The sequence below is a fragment of the Elephas maximus genome, chromosome 25 (genome assembly GCF_024166365.1).
Source record: "Elephas maximus indicus isolate mEleMax1 chromosome 25, mEleMax1 primary haplotype, whole genome shotgun sequence".
Taxonomy (NCBI): domain Eukaryota; kingdom Metazoa; phylum Chordata; class Mammalia; order Proboscidea; family Elephantidae; genus Elephas; species Elephas maximus.
The window spans coordinates 37648670-37667722 of record NC_064843.1 but is presented as its reverse complement, the minus strand read 5'-3'; the positions used below and the strand labels follow the sequence as shown (position 1 = coordinate 37667722).

Genomic DNA, 19053 nt, shown 5'->3' with positions numbered 1-19053 from the left:
CTATTCATGCTTTTTTTTTTTTTTTAAGTGTGCTTTAGGTGAAAGTTTACAGCTCAAGTTAGTTTCTCATTAAAAATTTTATACACGTATTATTTTGTGACACTGGTTGCAATCCCCACAATTTTATAACACTCTCCCCCTTTCCACCCCTGGTTCCCCATGTCCACTTGTCTAGTTTTCCTGTCCCTTCCTGCTTCCTTGCTTTGGGGCAGGAGTTGCCCATTTGGTCTTGTAAATTTGATTGAAACAAGTGTGTTATTGTTTGTTTTATAGCTCTGTCTAATCTTTGACTGAAAAGTGGGCTTCAGGAGTGATTGCAGTTCAGAGTTAGCAGAGTGTTTGGGAACCATAGTCTTGGGGGTCTCTGTCAGACCAGTAAGTCTGGTCTTTTTTTGTGAATTTGAACTTTGTTCTACGTTTTTCTTCCACTCTGTCCAAGGAACTCTCTGTTGTGACCCCGGTCAGAGCAGTAGGTTGGTTGTTGTTGGTAGCTGGGCACCATCTAGTTCCTCTGGACAACATACTTTTAAAGAATCTCACCCCCACCCTCAAGTGCTTAGTTTCTAAGCTGTGCCCCTTTTGTCATTACCCGTTGAGGAAACAATGCCTGAATATAAAAGGGGAAATGTAGGTTATGTGCAAACCTCAGAGTCCTAGAGCCAGAGGGGCTCAACATTTTCATTTTACACACAAAAAAACGGAAGGGGGAAGGGTAATAACTTCCTCAAGGCTTCTGTAACATTCATTTGCACCTTTCTTTAATAACATTTTTCTGCAAGTTCCTGGTAACCCTCCACCCAAGTGGTGGTGGTTGTTTTCTTAATGGTAAAATAACCAAGTTTTTTTTTTTTTTTTTAATATAATTCATGTGTGACTCTCTGGATTTTTACCCCATCCTTATTCCTCCTCCATATTACCAGTATTGACTTTAAATATTTTTTAAATCAGTTCACATTTTTAAACTTGAAGTAGTTTTAACTTGAACTTTTAAATCACTATGTAAACGGAAAAATAGTACTTCTTGCCATGAATATGACAATCATAGCTAATACTTAAAAAAGGTTTATTATATGCCAGGTTTTATTCTAAGCTCTTTACTTTTAGGTAGTAACTTACTTAAATCTCACAACAACTCTATGATGTAAGCATTATAGGTACTATCATCAACCCTGTTTTATAATTAGGAAACAGAACCATAGAGAGGTTAAACAACTTGCTCAAGATCGAAAATAAGCCAATGGCAGAGCTAGGCTGCAAATCTAGACAGCATGGCTCCAGGGGCCATACTCTTGTATTAAAACAGGAGGTACTTTTTAAAATAGAAAATTCTTATGAAAATCATGATTATTTAATTAAAAAAAAAAATCATCTACATACCACCTAACATCCTCTTCCATATCACCAGTTATACCTGAACTCCATTTTTTGGAAACATTGATTTAGGGAATTGGTTTGGTAGTTTATTGTGGTCTGAAAATGCCAGGGTAAAGCTCTAAGTGGGGAAGGGTAACTGGAGTTCATTAAGAGTTAGTGAGCTAGGTAGGTACTCACTCTAAGGTCTTGGAGTAGCATTGTACCAGATTGTGCCTTATTGAGAACTCTGGGTGAAAATATCAGCGAAACACTAGGTAAGTAAGAAAAGTGTGATTGACTTGATGTGGTTTGCTGTGGGAAGGTGTTTGCCAAATCCAGCTTATTAGAATCCTCTAGGGATCTTGTCACTTAAACAAATTCCTGGGTCCAACCCTTGGAATTTCTGTTCGTTAGGTGCACAGTAGTTGAGACAGCCCAGATTATGCACTTACTCTGAAGTGCCTGACACATAGTAAGCAATCAGATGTTAATAGTAATAATACATTTTATTGAGTGCTTATCTTGTCCTGAATGCTTTATATTAGATTAACTTATTTTTCATAACAGTTCTAAGAAGGACATTCTATTATCCTTGCGTTTCAAATGAGAAAACACACGAAGAGGTATCTAGTATACAGAGCCAGAATTTGAGTCTGTCATCACTGTTGTTCTCCCTCACAAAGCCATTCTCGTCATTTATTTTGGCAAACATAGATTGGAGTTTGATGCTGGTTGTTTGCAGCTCTCCCTACTAACATTTCCAGTCATTTTACCGCAGCTCTTGGCTTCTAGAGAAGCAAAGCATTACAGGAGACATTAGGTGTGTTTTCTACCATCCTCTTCATTTTTCAGAAAGGGAGGCTTTGAAAAAGGAGTGTGGCTTGCCCATAGAAATATTTTTAAGTTAGTGGCAGACTGGGATTAGAACCTGGGTCTCTTAATTTCTAGTCTCGGACTCTTACAGCAGATGAGAAGAGCCTGAGTGCTGCTTGTCTGTCTACCACTGTTGTTCCCCGTCTGTGCCCCCCCAGTGCTGTAGCTCTGTTTCCATGTGTCCTTAAAGTACCTCTTCTTCTCTCCCACTGTGGTTGATAGATGACAAGAGGCAGTGGGGCTGATGAGAGATGGGCTTGGGCAGCAGTGGGCCATAAGTTGAGGAAAAAAAAAAAGGGCTCTTCAGGCAGAGGTGGAGCAATAAAAAGCCTTAAGCACAAGGGTGTGAAACATGAACTTAGTGATGACATCTAACGGGGAGCTGGGGCACCACAGAGATGGATGTGTGGTGTTAGTGAGGGTGGTGAGTAAATTTAGCAGATATTTTACACATGGCTTGGGGAGACCAGCAGGCTTTTTTTTTTTTTTTTTGCGTCCTCCCTGAGAGAACACTGCTTCACAGTCATTTACTAACTGTTCTGGGACAGACCTGACAGTTGTCTTAGGGCTCTTAGGAGCATATCCTACTTAGGGAGAAGTGCCCCTTCACCTAATATTCCCATCTTCCTTCCTGGGATGCTTTTGCTAAATGTGTCATATGTCTACTCACACTGCCCACTTCTAACCATACATTGCCCCCTTAGAGATACCTCCTGGTAGCTTTCCATCAGAAGCAACCCCTCCCTATTATCCTCTAGCTCCATATTCTTCTGCTGAGTTTCTTCAGAGAACTTGAGAAAATCAAGAAGTATTTGATTTGTTTGTTATTGATTGTTTTTATCCTCTACTAGAATGTGAACTCTGTGGGAACAGGGCCCATGTATGTCTATAGTGTTCACTCCTTTATCCGCAGCACCTAGCATAGTGACTGTCACAGCATAGGCACTCCAGTATTAGATAACTGAGTAAGTGACCGGATAAGCCAAAGTGCACCAGCCCTAGAAATTAAAAAATGGAATAAGGCATGGCCTTTGTTCACCCAGGTCTCATAGTCTGGTACAGCAGATGAATATGTAAACAAATACGTAAAGTAATATTAATCAGCATGGTCGTTAAGCAGTTACTACAGGGTTGCCTTGGAAGTGCTGTGGAGAATGCAAAGGAGTACAAATGGCAATATCCCTGCCTTCAAGGAGCTTATAATTAAAAAAATTTAAGATAGCAAAACAAGAAGCCTTCTCTGTTGCTGGAAACCCAATTTCCTTTTCTTTATTTCTAATTGAGCCCCTAATTAGCTCTGATTGCAGTGGGGATAGGTTGTGGGTGGGTTTTTATAAGTCAGCTTTCCCTCTCCTCTAGCTGATTATAAATATCTTCTTCATGGCTGATATTTGCTGGAAAGATGCAGAAAGAGGGGAAAATGAAAAAGTGGGATGATGTTAGAGTGAAATGATATTTATTTTATTTTAATAAATAAAATATTTTATGAATAATACTGAGGCCTAGAAAAAAAAAAAAGAGGCCTAGAAGGCTATCTAATTTGCCTAAGGCTATGTAGATTAGAAGCTAGGCGGGGCTAGAACAGGGCCTCTGACTCCTGGCCCAGTATTCTTCCCACTTCCACATGCTTGGAATGTGTTCAAGCAAGAGGCTGGTGTCCATCTGTCTAGGATGTTGTAGAACAGATTTTTGTTGTTATGTCACGGTAAGCATTACTTGAAACCCCATTTCCTGGATTTTTGACACTCTGATTACAAGGTCGGCTATATTGGATTTCACTATGTTAATGAAATGTTATGTTGGAAAATGTAAGAACTTTTATAGTAGAATGTGCATTCCCTTCACAGTGGTCATCTTGGGAGGCTATAAATCCTTTCCAATGACTGTGATGATACACAAACCATTTTGGAAAGGAACTTGTCTTTGGATCCTGTGGCATAGTCTTTTGGATCTCTTCAATAATTGCACATCTTCATATTTTAAATGTTAATTTGCTTTTAGAAGCTAGTCTAAGGTTATTCGTAACTAAAAGTTTTAGTAGTTTAAGATAATAGAACTGGAAATAACTTTAATTAAAAGTAAAGATTGAGGGGACTGTCTTTGTTGGATGGCCTAAAAACTGGCTTTGAAAGCCACTCCAAGAAAGACGTTCCAAAGATGTTTTGAACAGTTGCAGCGTTGTTGGGATTAAGAAGTCTCTCAAGGTATCCTCTTAGAGTCCAAGATATAAATTGTTAACCATGTGTTCATCCATTCTTGGTGTATTCATTCAACAGACATTTACTGAATGTCTTACACTTGCCAAGGCCTGTGTTAGTCTATGTTAGTTGGAACCTTGGTGGCACAGTGGTTAAGAGCTCAGCTGCCAGCCACAAGGTTGGCAGTTCGAATCCACCAGCCACTCTGTGTTCTACAGGGTCTCTATGAGTTGGAATTGACTCAACGGCAGCACATTTATGTTCGGTTCTAGAGATTGATGGAATAAACTGTAATCCCCACCATCGAAGCACTCACAGGCTAACTGGAGCCATAACATGTAAATAAATAAGTACAGTGAAGTTTTATATGTACTGTGGTAGAACTAGATAGAGGGGAAAGAAGAGTCAGTTCTATACATCCTGGGAGTGAAGAGATTATTGAAAGGCTTTATAAAAGAGATAACCTCAGTCGAGGCTTGAAAAGATGGATTAGGTGCTTCCAAGCAGCCAGAGCATTTCAGAGAGAGCATGCTTGGAGTAAACACAAACAAAGGTATTGAGATAAGAACTAGTGGTACATTTGGGGAGCTGATACCAGTTCTTTGTGGTTGGAGAGTGATGTGTAATGAGGAGTGAGAGAGAAGACTGAAGAGTTAGGCCGGGTACCAGATTCTGAAGTTCCTGGTAATTTGTTTGTTATGCTGTTGTGGGTTGGCAGTAGGAGCCATTAAAGAATTTTAAGTTGGGAAGTAACATGGTCAGATGTGTTTTAGAAAAACAATTTTAACTGGATGCTAGTGGAATAATACACGCAGTAGATGATACAGGCCTGTGGGATGTCAGTGAAGAGCTGAAGAGGAAGCAGAAAAGAGCAAGTAAGGGGAAGAATGTGGATGTGCTTGTAACCAAGAATGAGTTATTGAGGAGGTCAGGGTGGTTTTGATTTTTGCTTCTTAAAAATAAAATTGGTCTGGTTATACATTTCATTCTAAAGAGCTTATTTTGCAGTTAGGATTAATTGCCAGATTTGTGATAGAGGATAAATGCCGAGAATCAGAAAATGCTTATGGAACAACTTTCTAAAATGTATTAGTTTTGAATTATGTGTACGATATAGTATACATAATTCAATCTTCAGTAATTTGAAATCTTGGCAATGCTTTGAGATCATTAAGGGAAAGTATAGTAGTTACTCTTATTAGAATTATGGGATATGAAAAATCAAATTCCTTTCTTAATCCACCCTTAAAGAGATAAAAGAATTAACAGTTTGGTATTCTAATCATAGAAAATAAAATCTGGAAAGATTACTTATACACAGTTTAATTAAAACAACTTTGCTTTAAAAGAAATTATTGTGATAAAATATTGCCATTTTAACAATTTTTAAGTATACAATTCAGTGACATTAATTACATTGAACATGTTGTGCTACCATCACCACCATTCATTTCCAGAATTTTTACTTCACCCCAGACAAAAACATAGTACCCCTTCAACAGTAACTTCCATTCCCACCCCCGACTCCCAGCCTCTGGTAACCGCTAATAAACTATTATCTCTGTGCGTTTGCCTAGTCTAGATATTTCATGTAAGTGTGATCATACGATATTTGTCCTTTTCGTCTAACTTGTTTCACTCACCATAATGTTTTTAAGGTTCATTCATGTCGTAGCATGTATCAGAATTTCATTTCTGTTCATGGCTGAATAATATCTCATTGTATGAATATACCACATTTTGCTTATCCATTTATCTGTTGATGGACACTTTTTTTTTTAATCTACTTTAGATGAAGGTTTACAGAACAAACCAGCTTCTCATTAAACAGTTAGTACCCATACTGTTTTATGATACTGGTTAACAACCCCACGACATGTCAACACGCTTCTCCTCTTGACCTTGGGTTCCCTATTACCAGCTTTCCTGTCCCCTCTTGCCTTCTAGTCCTTGACCCTGAGCTGTTGTGCCCCTTTAGTCTCATTGTGTTTTATGGGCCTGTCTAATCTTTGGCTGAAGGGTGAACCTCCAGAGTGACTTCATTACTGAGCTGAAACGGTGTCTGGGGGCCGTACTCTTGGGGTTTCTCCAGCCTCTGTCAGGTCAGTAAGGGGTCTTTTTTGGTGTCGATGGGCATTTTGTGGATAGTGTGAGTGACGCTGCAGTGAATACTGGTGTGTGTGTGTATCTGCTTGAGTCCCTGCTCTCAATACCGAGGAGGAGAATTGCTGGGTCATACGGTAGCTTTAAGGAGCACTGATGGCACAGTGATTAAACACGCTACTGCCAACAGAAAGGTCAGCGGTACAAACACATCCAATGGCTCCATCGGAAAAAAGACCTGCCAATCTGCTCTCGTAAATATTAAAGCCTAGGAAACCTATGGTGCTATTCTACTTTGTCCTTTAAGGTCATTATGAGTCAGAATCAACTCGACGATAAACAACAACATGGTCATTTTAAAAACACACGCAGAAACAATATTGTACTCTTTTTTCAGTAACTTGTCCTTGCTCTAATATTATGGACCCTGTTCTCAGTCAGAAATATCTATTTTATTCTTTTTAATGGCTGTATAATATTCTATTGTATGGTTATGCCGCAGTTTAAGAAAGGATTTAGCCAATTCTCTCTTGATAGATAAGGGAGTTATTTATAATATTTTATTCTTTTTAAGAGTGTTGTTAAAAAACAAAACTAAGTGAAGCAAGAAATCAAATAGTACTAGTGTCATTTGGGTGAAAGTGTGCAACAATTAAAAAATTTAGTAGATGATTCCCAAAGATTGTACCAATTTATACTCTATACCCTTACCCGACGGTGTGTGTGTCCCTACTTCTCTTCACACTTGCCAGCACTGGTGCAGTTTTTAAAATATGTCTCTTCTAGGTGAAAAATACCTTGTTTTAATTGTATTTTTTAAAATTATTAATGAAATTGATCCTGTTGATTATTTTTGTGAACTGCTTGTTCTTGTTCTTTGCTAACTTGTTGGCAAAGACAAATTAAACTCTTTGCCTGATACGTTTTCCCATTTGCCTTTTGAGGATAATGTTTTTAAACATAAATTCTCATTGTTGAGACTGTATAAGAAATAGATTTAAGAGAATGGGCAGAATCTGTTCTGATCCTAGGTACATTGGAAGTCTTTTTTGTTTTGTTTTTGAACAATTAAAGTATAGAAGCAGGGGAGAAGCAATAAAATATTGGCATTAGTTTGTTTTCTCTTTTAGCGTGTTTTACACCTTGCATTTTTTACGGAAAATATGTAACTCTATGTCCTTGTTATTTGTTCCTCTTCTGTCTTGATAATCCATCCCTGCCTGTCTTAGGTAAACAACAAATATTGAAATACTAGCCTTTTTTTATTCCTAGCAAATGAACTTACCTTTAATGAATGGATTTAATCTTATAACACAAGGTTTGTTCTTTCATTTAATCATATGCATACGCACATACACACATGCACACACATATACGTACATATGTGTGTATATGTGAGTGAGGCACTTCCATGCCAAACATTAATATATTCCTTGCCCACAAGGAATTTACAGCCTAGTGGGAGTTCTGGGATATCTAATTGAGTTGCTTCCTCCTCCCAGGGTGTTCCTGAAAAGAAGGTACTTCCAATCACCATCCCCAAATCTCCAGCCTTTGCTTTGAAGAACAGAGTCCGAGTGTTCAGCAAAGAGGAAGAGGTGATTCTCTGGGAATAGGGGGTTTCTTTTTCCTTCTGCAATAATTAATCTAAGTATTACCCGTTTTAAAACTTAATGAAATTCAAAGGCAGACAACCTTGTATAGAGTGGTCTGTAAGAATGAATATGAGTGAGCATTTTTTTTGGCTCTTCCAAGAGAAAATTCATTGGCATGGGTGTGAATCTCCTGACTCTCAGTAATAACTGATTGAAATTTATGGAAACAGCGAGAAGGGGTTAGGCATCGGAGGCTATAGCATTGAAAATCAGCCCGCCTTTGTAACATGGATCAAAAGTTGCTTTGCTCAAAAAAGTTACAAGTACAGTGTAAAGAAATAATTTGAAACTAAATTGCCGACCTCATGACCCATCTTCTATACTAAAAGAATACTTTTAGTATATTTTTCCTATAAACAAGAATATTCCTCTATGTTATTATAATACAACCATCCAAATTAGAAAATCAACTTTTATACATTGCTACCATCTAATCCTCTCTTAGAAAACTAAGAAAAAAAGAGAATTGCCTTAATCTGGTAAAACATGCTACTCAAAAGTTGTCCACAGACTAGTGCTGGTTCTTAAACCATTAACTGATTTGCAGTGAGATAAGTGCAGAAATTGAGGGTGTTATAAACATAATTTTATATCTGTCGAATCTAGAAATGAAAAGTTTGGACTTGTAATTAACTTGTCTCTTTTTTTCCCTTAAAAATTCTAGTAATTCATCTTTATTTTCTTTTATAAAAAGTATTGGTAGGTCATGGATTAAAATTTTTTTTAAAAACTGGTCTTTCACCACAGATAGTTTGAGAGGCGTGTGATAGAGAGTATCTGTTAAAAGCAAGAGCTATTGCAAACATTGTAAATGGTAAAATTAAAATGTTGGAAGTTTTTCCTTGGGAACAAGATATTGTTACCGTTTTTGTTTAACACTGTACTAGAGGTCCTAATCAGTGCAGAAGCGCAAGGAAGGAGATAGGCATAAGAATTAAAAGGAAAAAAAAAAATTGTTATATGCAGATTGAGAATACAGAAAATACAAAATAATTTTTTCAGAGTTCCAGCTGCCTACTTGCAGCATCTCCTGCTTTTGTACCTGTCCCTTTCCTATCTCCGTTAAACCAAGGGTCGCAGAGGTGACTGTAGGTAAGGTTCATGGAATTGGGATACATAAACTGTCATTGATCAGACTAGTTTCTTGTTGCACCACCCATTTTAGCTATAAATATCCAGAGTTAGGGTAATTTTATAGCAGATCTCAAGCATAATCCTTTTTATAGTTTCATTTGAAACTAAAATACACAGTAATCTTATGTTACCAGTTTGAACCCAAAGAATTTTCTTAGTCCTATTCTGGGTTTGGCAACCATTCATATGCAGTCACATGTTTTAGTGGAGTCTGGAGGCAGGGTCAAATAAGGGGCTAAGGTATATGTTTCGTTTTAGTGCCTTTCTTCTGTTCTTCTTTCACAGTGTTTGATTGTATTTTTTTTCACGTTCCTGTGAAAAACTTTAGATCCTTTAAGAGTAATTGTGTTAGTACTTTACCAAATGCTTTCGTGTGGGCCTTATTGGTCTTGCGCCTGTGAGGTGGTAGGTAATTCTGGTATTATCCATCTTTGATAGAAAAGGAAGCTAAGGCACCTAAGAGGGTGAGTGACTTGCCTTAATTATAACCACTTGCCTCGTAAGATGTCCTCAGGCTCCACGCTCTGAGGTGGTGGGATAGCACAAGGAGTATTGTTTCTAAACTATAATTTTTCCCTCAGGAAGAGGAGGAGCCAGTAGTGATAAAAGCTCAACCTGTGCCACATTATGGGGTACCTTTTAAGCCCCAGATCCCAGAGGCAAGAACTCTGGAAGTATGCCCTTTCTCCTTTGATTCTCGGGACAAAGAACGTCAGCTACAGAAGGAGAAGAAAATAAAAGAACTGCAGAAGGGGGAGGTAGGTTTTTGTATTTCTGTAGATAGCATATACTATTCTTTGATCCATCAAAGATAATCTTTTATGTAGCAGTTTTAACTATAAAATCACTGACTTCCTTTGATCTCTCTAAGAACCCTGTGGAGTGTAAATAGGACAGGTCATTTTAGTAGCTCTTCTGGAATGAGGAAGGTAAGGGACTTGCCCAAGAACACGCTGCCAGTTATTGGCACAATTGGGAGGAAAACCAAGAATTCATCTTGCGCCCCATGACTCTTTCTGCCAGACCATACTGCTTTGAAAACTAGCTGGCCTTTCCTATTTTTCAAGTTCATCCAAATATTCTGGAGCAGCTGTTGCTTTCTGGCTAGAGAGGCCTTATCTTAAATCTTAATGTTTTCTTTTCAATTAGATGCCCAAGTTCAAGGCACTTCCTTTGCCCCATTTTGACACCATTAACCTGCCAGAGAAGAAGGTGAAAGGTGTAACCCAGACTGAGCCTTTCTGTTTAGAGACGGACAGAAGAGGTGCCCTGAAGACGGAGACTTGGAAGCACCAGGTAGGGAATGGGGAGAGCAGCCAAAATGTCAGTGCATGATTAGCTGATTATTTCTTTAGAACGGACAAGCTCACTACACCGGAAGTTTATCTGGGACCTGACCTACTGGATTATTTCAGGGGCCCTTAACTCTAAATCAGAGTCTGCAAACTTTCTCTGTAAAGGGCCAGCTAGTAAATACTTTGGTTTTGTAGGTTACATATATGGTCTCTGTCATATTGAGGGGTGTGTGTGTTTTTTAACCCTTTAAAAATGTAAAAACAATTCTTAGCTCAACCCCTGTACAAAAACAGGTCACAAGCCGGATCTGGCAAACAGGCCAAAGTTTGCTGACCCCCTTCTCTACATAATCATTTGGGAAATATGAGAACTGACTGGCTTCTTTGCTGAGTATTTGTCAATGTTAAGAAATTACTGTTAATTTTTTAAGTATGGCAATAGTATTGTAGCTATGTTTGTTTAAAAAAAAAGTCCTTATCTTTTTTTTTGGTGAAAATATATACAGCAAAACTCGCTCCCATTCCACAGTTTCTAAACATGATCAGTGACATTGGTTACATTCTTCACGTTGGGTCAACATTCTCTTTATTTCTGCTCTAGTTGTTTTACTTCCATTTACTTAATCTCGCTGGCCCCAACCTTCTCATCCATGCTTTAAAATAGCTGTTGACCCTTTGGTCTGATATATATTTTTTTAAAGAAATGCAATACTCAGGGGTGACAATCTTTATTCTTTTGGGCTAAACTGTTACTTAATTTATAGGTGGCTTCAGGGGATAGTTTCAATTCAAGGCTTGAAGAGCAACACAGGGACGTAATGTCAGGGACTCCTCCAGCTTCAGTAGGTCCAGTAAGTCTGGATTCTTTAAGAATTTTAAGTTCTGTTCCACATTTTTCTCCCTTTTTATCAGGGTTCATCTGTTGTGTTCATTTGGGGTAGTGGAGGTTATCTAGTTGTTCTGGTCTCAAGGTGGAGGAGGAAGTGGTTCATGCAGACAATTAGTCCTGTAGTCTAGTTCTTTTTCTGATTTTTGGATTTCCTTCATTCTCTTTTGTTTGAGATAAATAAAGAACAATAGTTGTGTCTTAGATGGCTGCTCGTAAGCTTTTAAGACCCAGACACTACTCACCACACTGGCAGGTAAACCATAAACTTTAAGTATGTTATGCCAACTGACTGGATTGTCTCAAGAGACCATGACCCTAAGCCCCCAAACTAAGAGAACTAATCCCATGAGGTGATTGGTTATGTCTAGTTAGTATCAGTGTCTGTAGCCCAAGCCCATTTTTTGTTGTTATTGTTGCAGAACCATACAAGGGCTAGCATTTGCCCATTCATCCCTTTTCCCTGTGTATAGCTTATTGACTTCAGTTACATCAGTCATGCTGTGCCATATTTGGTGACACCTTCCCCACTTCTATAAACAAAAAGTGACTACTACTTAGAGAGTACTTCTCCCCACCTCCACCCCCCCATAACCACTAATGAACATTAAATTAGTTTCTGTATATTTACCATTTCTTGTCATTTCATAAAAGTGAAAATATACAATATTTATTTTTTTGTAATTGACTTATTTTGTTCAGTATAATGTCCTCCAGGTTCATCTACATTGTAAAATGTTTTGGAAACTCATTTTTATCACTGGGTAGTATTCCATTGTTTTATATACCACTTTTTGCATACCCATTCATTTCTTGATGGGCACTTGGGTTGTTTTCATCTTTTTGCTACTGTGAATAGTGCTACAATGAACATAGGTGTGCATATGTCTGTTTGTGTCACTTCTGTTACATCCCTAGGGTATATTTAAAAAACCCTTAACTTTTTTTTTTTATTAACTTTTATTGAGCTTCAAGTGAACGTTTACAAATCAAGTGAGACTGTCACATATAAGTTTATATATACCTTACTCCGTACTCCCACTTGCTCTCCCCCTAATGAGTCAGCCCTTCCAGTCTCTCCTTTCGTGACAATTTTGCCAGCTTCCAACTCTCTCTATCCTCCCATCCCCCCTCCAGACAGGAGATGCCAACACAGTCTCAAGTGACCACTTGATATAATTAGCTCACTCTTCATCAGCATCTCTCACCTACCCATTGTCCAGTCCCTTTCACGTCTGATGAGTTGTCTTCGGGGATGGTTCCTGTCCTGTGCCAACAGAAGGTTTGGGGACCATGACTGCTGGGATTTCTCTAGTCTCAGTCAGACCATTAAGTATGGTCTTTTTATGCAAATTTGGGGTCCGCATCCCACTGATCTCCTGCTCCCTCAGGGGTTCTCTGTTGCGCTCCCTGTCAGGGCAGTAGTCGATTGTGGCCGGGCACCAACTAGTTTTCTGGTCTCAGGATGATGTAGGTCTCTGGTTCATGTGGCCCTTTCTGTCTCTTGGGCTCTTAGTTATCGTGTGACTTTGGTGTTCTTCATTCTCCTTTGCTCCAGGTGGGTTGAGACCAATTGATGCATCTTAGATGGCCGCTTGTTAGCATTTAAGACCCCAGACGCCACATTTCAAAGTGGGATGCAGGATGTTTTCATAATAGAATTATTTTGCCAATTGACTTAGAAGTCCCCTTAAACCATGGTCCCCAAACCCCCGCCCTTGCTCCGCTGACCTTTGAAGCATTCATTTTATCCCGGAAACTTCTTTGCAAAAAGCCCTTGACTTTAAAGATATATCTATTCCATCTATTAGACTCATTCATTAAATGTTTACTCCCTTCTGTTGGTGCTTTGATAAGAACCACTATGGTGAGAATAGATTTTCAATATGGTGTGTTCTTCTCAATATAGTATGCTATTTGTTTTTTTTTTAATAGATGACAGGTGATTAAAAACAATTGGCTGTTGGCTGGTCTAAATGAACCTAATTACGACCAACCTAGAAAAAAATTCCCAAGTCCCTAATTTTGTCAGTACTTTTATATCACCGCTGTAATAGTTTCCTAGGGCTTCCCTAACAAATTACCACAAACTGGGTGGCTTAAAACAACAGAAATTTATTCTCTCACAGTGTGAAATCAAAGTATTGCAGGAGCATGCTCTCCTTGAAGGCTCAAGGGAAGAATCTGTTTCATGCCTTTTTCTTAGCTTCTGGTGGTGGTTGGCCACCCTTGGCATTCTTTGGCTTGTAGACACTTCACTCTAATCGCTTCCTCTGTCGTCACTTTGTGTTCTCCCTGTGTTTCTGTCTCTGTGTGTCCTCTTATTTTTTTTATAAGGATACCAGTCATATTGGATTTAGGGCCCATTTTAACCTATTACGACTTCATCTTGATTACATCTGCAAAGACCCCATTTCCAAATAAAGTCACATTTTGAGATTCCAAATGGGCACGAATTTTGGGGGGACACTGTTCAGCCCACTGAAATCACTTATTGTGTACTCTGCCCAAAAGGAGCTCTGGACTATCTTTGTAGGAAGTCACCTCTCGAAAAGCCCAAGAGATGTGATTGCTCACGTGGCTGAACCGAGGTTACCTGCTGGCATTGTTCTCCAGTAGAACTTAAGACTATTGCTTTGAAGTAGAAGTGAATCTCCCCTTCACAAGGACCAAAACATAGACTGTCTGGGGGGGTGTTTTCCACAAGAAGAAAATTTAAAAATTTTCAGACATATATAAAAGGAGAGAGAATCACGTGATGAACTTCCATGAAACCATCGCCTGGTTGTGTGATGATCACAACACAAAAGATCTTATTTTGTCCTTGCGGCTGCCTACTTATCCCTATACTGGATACTTCTCCCTAGAAAGCATTATTTTGAAACAAATTCTAGATAACCTAATTTCATGCAAAAATACTTAAGCATGTATCTTTAAAAGACAAGGACTTTTTAAAAATAAAGAAATAATATTATCACACTTAAAAAATTAACAGTAATTTCTTAATATTGACAAATACTCAGCATTCACATATCCCCAAATCACTCATAATTTTTTTAAACAGTTGAATTGTACAAATCAAGATCCAAGTGAGGTCCACATATTGCATTTGTCTGATAAATCTCTAAATCTCTTTTAATCTATAGGATCCCCTCCTTGCATTTTATTTGTTGGATAAACCGTGTTGTTTGTCCTATACATTTCCCACAATCTGGATTTGCTGGTTGCATTCCCATGGTGTTGTTTAACATGTTTCTCTAACCCCAATACTACCTATAAATGGGTAGTTAGATCTAGAGGCTTGATTATATGCTGGTTAGATTATTTTTTAGGGGGAAGAATGTAAGTGGTATTGTGTAGTTCCTGATGAATCACATCAGGGGGCATTAATGTCTAGTTATTTATTGTTTTATGAGTTAAGATGGGTCTTAAAAGTACCTTAAAGATTCTTTCTAGTTCTCAGTGGATTCAGATGCTGTCAGTCTGATTTATTCATTATAAAGCTTGTGTGAGAGATTTTAACTGGGGTTTACATTAAATCATCTGTCTTTATTGATGAAGCAGTTCAGAAACGTTAGAACTTGAGTCATTGAGGCGGTAGTCATGGAAAGTTGTGTAGTTACTTATCTGAAAGACTTACTTTCTTAATAGCTGGAGGAAGAACTGAAACAGCAGAAGGAAGCAGCTTGCTTCAAGGCTCGTCCAAACATGGTCATCTCCCAGGAGCCCTTTGTTCCGAAGAAAGAGAAAAAAACAGTCGCTGGTAGTATTTTATGTAAATTTGGAGCATTGCAGCAGAATTGTCAGACTTCCCAGGGGAACGCCTTTGACTCAGTTGTGTTATTATAATGCTATAAAAACCAGAAGCATTTGGCTTCAGAGGATTGTAGCTTTTCTTCCCCTTGAACCAATATTTTGCCTTTGTTGAACACAGCAGCTATGTTGAGTTACAGAACATATTGGGGCCAGATTCATGTAACAGGACCCTTGGGAGAGACACCTGGCATTTCAACAACAGTTATAGGCTTTCCCCACCCCTAGAGTAGCAAGTAAGCGAGCGAGGGAGAGTCAGGAGGTATTTCTGGAGTTCATCATTAAAGCAAGCCTTAGATAAAAAACACTTGACTCCTTATGTACTGAATGGGGTGTCAGGAAATTAAAATTCTTCTGCACCTGTCTCAAAATCACTATGTAGTTTTTATTTTGAACAAAGTTACTTTACCTCTGTGGGCCTTGCTTACCTCCTGATTACACTAGATGATTTCCAAGGGTCTTTCCAATGCTTAAAATTCTAAGTCTCTTTGTATGTGGTTTACATACCCCCACCTTTCTCCCAGTGGTGTTTTTTTGAGAGCTCAGTGTTGCCATGCATGTCTGTACCACTGCTGGATCTCTGGGTGCTAAGTTATGCATGTCTGGCTTGTGCACCAATATTTTCTCTGTTCTGCACTCAAAAGACCTTGTTGGTTCTCTAGTTCAGGAACCTTTTCAACTGGCCACAGAGAAGAGAGCCCAGGAGCGGCAAGAGCTGGAGAAGAAAATGGCTGAGATAGAAGCCCAGAAAGTCCAACATTTGGAGGAGATCAAGCAACAGGAGGAAGAGCAGAAGAAGGAGGAGCTGGCCCAGCTACGGAAAGAACTGGTAACCGGACAGCATGCGTACCGACTGACTCAAGCTGTCTCTGTTTTGTTTTGCCTAAACCTTTCCTTGCTCCAGAAAGATCTAAGGCAGCCTATAAGGATACATCAAGGGCAACAAGTATAAGGGGGAAAACACACAAACCCCAAGGGTGACTACAAAGATGAGATGTGAACAAAACTAAAGATGTATACATTGTGATCCATATCTCGCCTAAGTATGGGCCATAATTTTGTCCCTTTTTAGTAACCAACCTATCAGTTATAAAACTTACAACGTTCATGAGATAAAAACAAGCCAATTTTTCACAAAATCCTTGATACTGAGTTCAGACAGAATTTTTGTAAGGATGCCATATCATATACCCATGCACAGTGATACATTTCATAAGATTCTTTCTCTTATTTATTCATTTATTTATATATTATTTGTCATCATCATTTCCTTCTGACCTTTAGAAGAATCTTTTTTTAAAAAAGCTTTATTGAAATATAATTTACATATCATACAATTTACCCAATTAAAAACCCAAAACCAAACCCAGTGCCGTCGAGTCAATTCCGACTCATAGCAACCCTATAGGACGGAGTAGAACTGCCCCATAGAGTTTCTAAGGAGTGCCTGGCGGATTCGAACTGCCAACTCTTTGGCTAGCAGCTGTAGCACTTAACCGCTACGCCACCAGGGTTTCCACCCAATTAGAACGTACATGTTACTAGTTTTTAGTGTATTCACAGATATGTGCATCTGTCACCACAGTCAGTATTGGAACATTTTCATCACTTCAAAAAGAAACCTCGTACCCTTTAGCAGGCACCTTCCAATATATTTTGTTTCAACTTATGTTTTTACGATTAGACAAGAAAATAAGTAAGAAGGACATGGGAATTGTGTGGCGACTGTGTATTTGTTTTCCTTTTAATTCTTGGCCCCAATTCCTTGGAGTTATAGTGTATAAGGAGCCCTGGTGGTGTAGTGCTTAAGTGCTCAGCTGCTAAACTGAAAGATCAGCAGTTTAAACTCAGCAGCCGCTCCATGGGAGGATGATGTGGCAGTCTGCTTCCCTAATGGTTACAGGCTTGGAAACCCTATGGGGCAGTTCTGCTCTGTCCTATAGGGTTGCTGTGAGTCAGAATTGACTTGAGTTCAGTCAAGTCTTTTTAGTTTAGATAACTAAAAAGAAATCTTAATTCACCTTAAGGACCCTTTTGCTAAGAGGGCAGCAAGCTACATTAACTGCATTGGTGAGGAAAAAGATAGTTTTAGATGGAACTTCATATGATTAATAAACGGATGAATATGGAACTATGTAAGTTGTTGAGCTTTTGTCTGAAAGTGCTAGGCCAGCAGCTGGTACACAGCTCTGGGCAGAGGTGACCTTGCCACAGGAATTAACTATTCAGGGGACTAGCTTCTTGGCAAAAATCCAGGCTACTATTTGCTGACTGGATGAAAAGATAATACAAATCCCATTCTGCAGGCACTCACAAAGCCAGCCCTTTTTCTAGCTTCAGCTTCTTTGATTTTTCTTCAACATGTGGTACCTGCCTCTTGCATTTGACACCATCATAGGACTGTTTCTTACAGCAATTCTCAGTGTAGGTTGATAGCATACTTCAGTCAACACTAGCTACCTCTCTTCTGATACGGCTTGATTCAGGGTTGATTTTAAGACTACTTGGAAGAACGGAGGAGACCATCTCCCGGCAACTCCCTGATTATTGTTTTTCCATACTTTTGGTGAATATTAAGGGACAGGAAACTTAAGATTGTACTCTGGGAAATTCTTAGTGTAACAATTCTCTGCTGCAATTGAGTAGAGCCCCGTTATACCCTAATAATTAATAGTCAAATAGGCTTGACGTTCTTTAGTAAAAGCTGAGGGACCCAGAAGACAAAGATTAAAACCTATTTGGAATCCAAAGTTCATATGCTTTTCCATTATAGTGTTGCCTTTTTTTTTTTTAATTAGTGACTGGGATCTATAAAATTACATGATCATAATTTCAGAAAGAAAAATTTAAAAACCAAGTATAGTTCTCTAACTTCCTCATCAATGGTAACTTTTTCTTTCCTGGGCAGGTGCACAAGGCAAATCCCATACGTAAGTACCAGGCTGTGGAGGTTAAGTCAAGTGACCAGCCTCTGACTGTGCCCATGTCTCCCAAGTTCTCCACCCGATTCCACTGCTAAACTCAGCCGTGAGCCGCAGATACCACCTGGGGAGAAGAGCTGCTCTGTACTTCAAACCAAGAACCTTCATTCTTTGTCACTGGGGCATGGAAAGAACTTGTTTTTCCAGACTTTTTTTTACCTACTCATGCCTGACAGTGCACACCTGTCTAGATCAGACTCCGTGTCATAATTTCCTTTAAACAATTAGCTGGACTTTAATATATGTCTTAATTTTCTAACTAGAATTTAAAGTCACCGTGTAATCCCTACTGTCCCCTATTCCCTTTTTTATCCATTTTATTGTGAAAATAAAGATAGTTAAATACCGAGATTGAATTTAAGTCATGCTTTAAAAGATGACATTCAGCATATCCAATTGTTTCATCTCTACTTTGCACAGAGTGAATTGAGAGTTAAGGAGCCCTTTGCTAGGGCACTGAAGTGAGTTCGAGGGAGTTCAGGGCTGATCATGGAAAAAGATTTGACCACAAGATAGTTTTTACTCCACAAGCTATTTATTGGGGCCCACATATTGGCCGCTGCGCCTAGGGGGTGGTACCCCCACAGTAGGAGGTCTTCCAGAAGCATACGTACAGGGTGTCACCAGGAAGAGGAAGAGGGGAGTGTCAGGGTCAGAAAACTCCAAAGGACAGCAGTGTCCTAGGGTCCTTATAACTATAGTATTCTGTCTTACCTAGGGCTACAAGATGGGCACATTTTCACAGGGTATATAAAAAAAGGT

At 38.9% G+C, this 19053-nt stretch overlaps 1 protein-coding gene across 3 annotated transcripts in view; it reads left to right on the top strand.

Annotated features, from left to right (window-relative positions):
• The window catches only part of TPX2 (TPX2 microtubule nucleation factor), a 59432-nt gene extending 40797 nt beyond the window's left edge, over positions 1 to 18635 (top strand). For all 3 annotated transcript variants that reach the window (XM_049869772.1, XM_049869773.1, XM_049869775.1), the window contains exons 12-17: positions 8030 to 8125; positions 9898 to 10074; positions 10466 to 10612; positions 15149 to 15260; positions 15973 to 16139; positions 18219 to 18635. In XM_049869772.1, the coding sequence (XP_049725729.1) occupies positions 8030 to 8125; positions 9898 to 10074; positions 10466 to 10612; positions 15149 to 15260; positions 15973 to 16139; positions 18219 to 18329 (810 nt within the window). In that variant the 3' untranslated portion in view covers positions 18330 to 18635. The remainder of the gene's footprint in view (positions 1 to 8029; positions 8126 to 9897; positions 10075 to 10465; positions 10613 to 15148; positions 15261 to 15972; positions 16140 to 18218) is intronic.
• Positions 18636 to 19053: the final 418 nt, after the last annotated feature.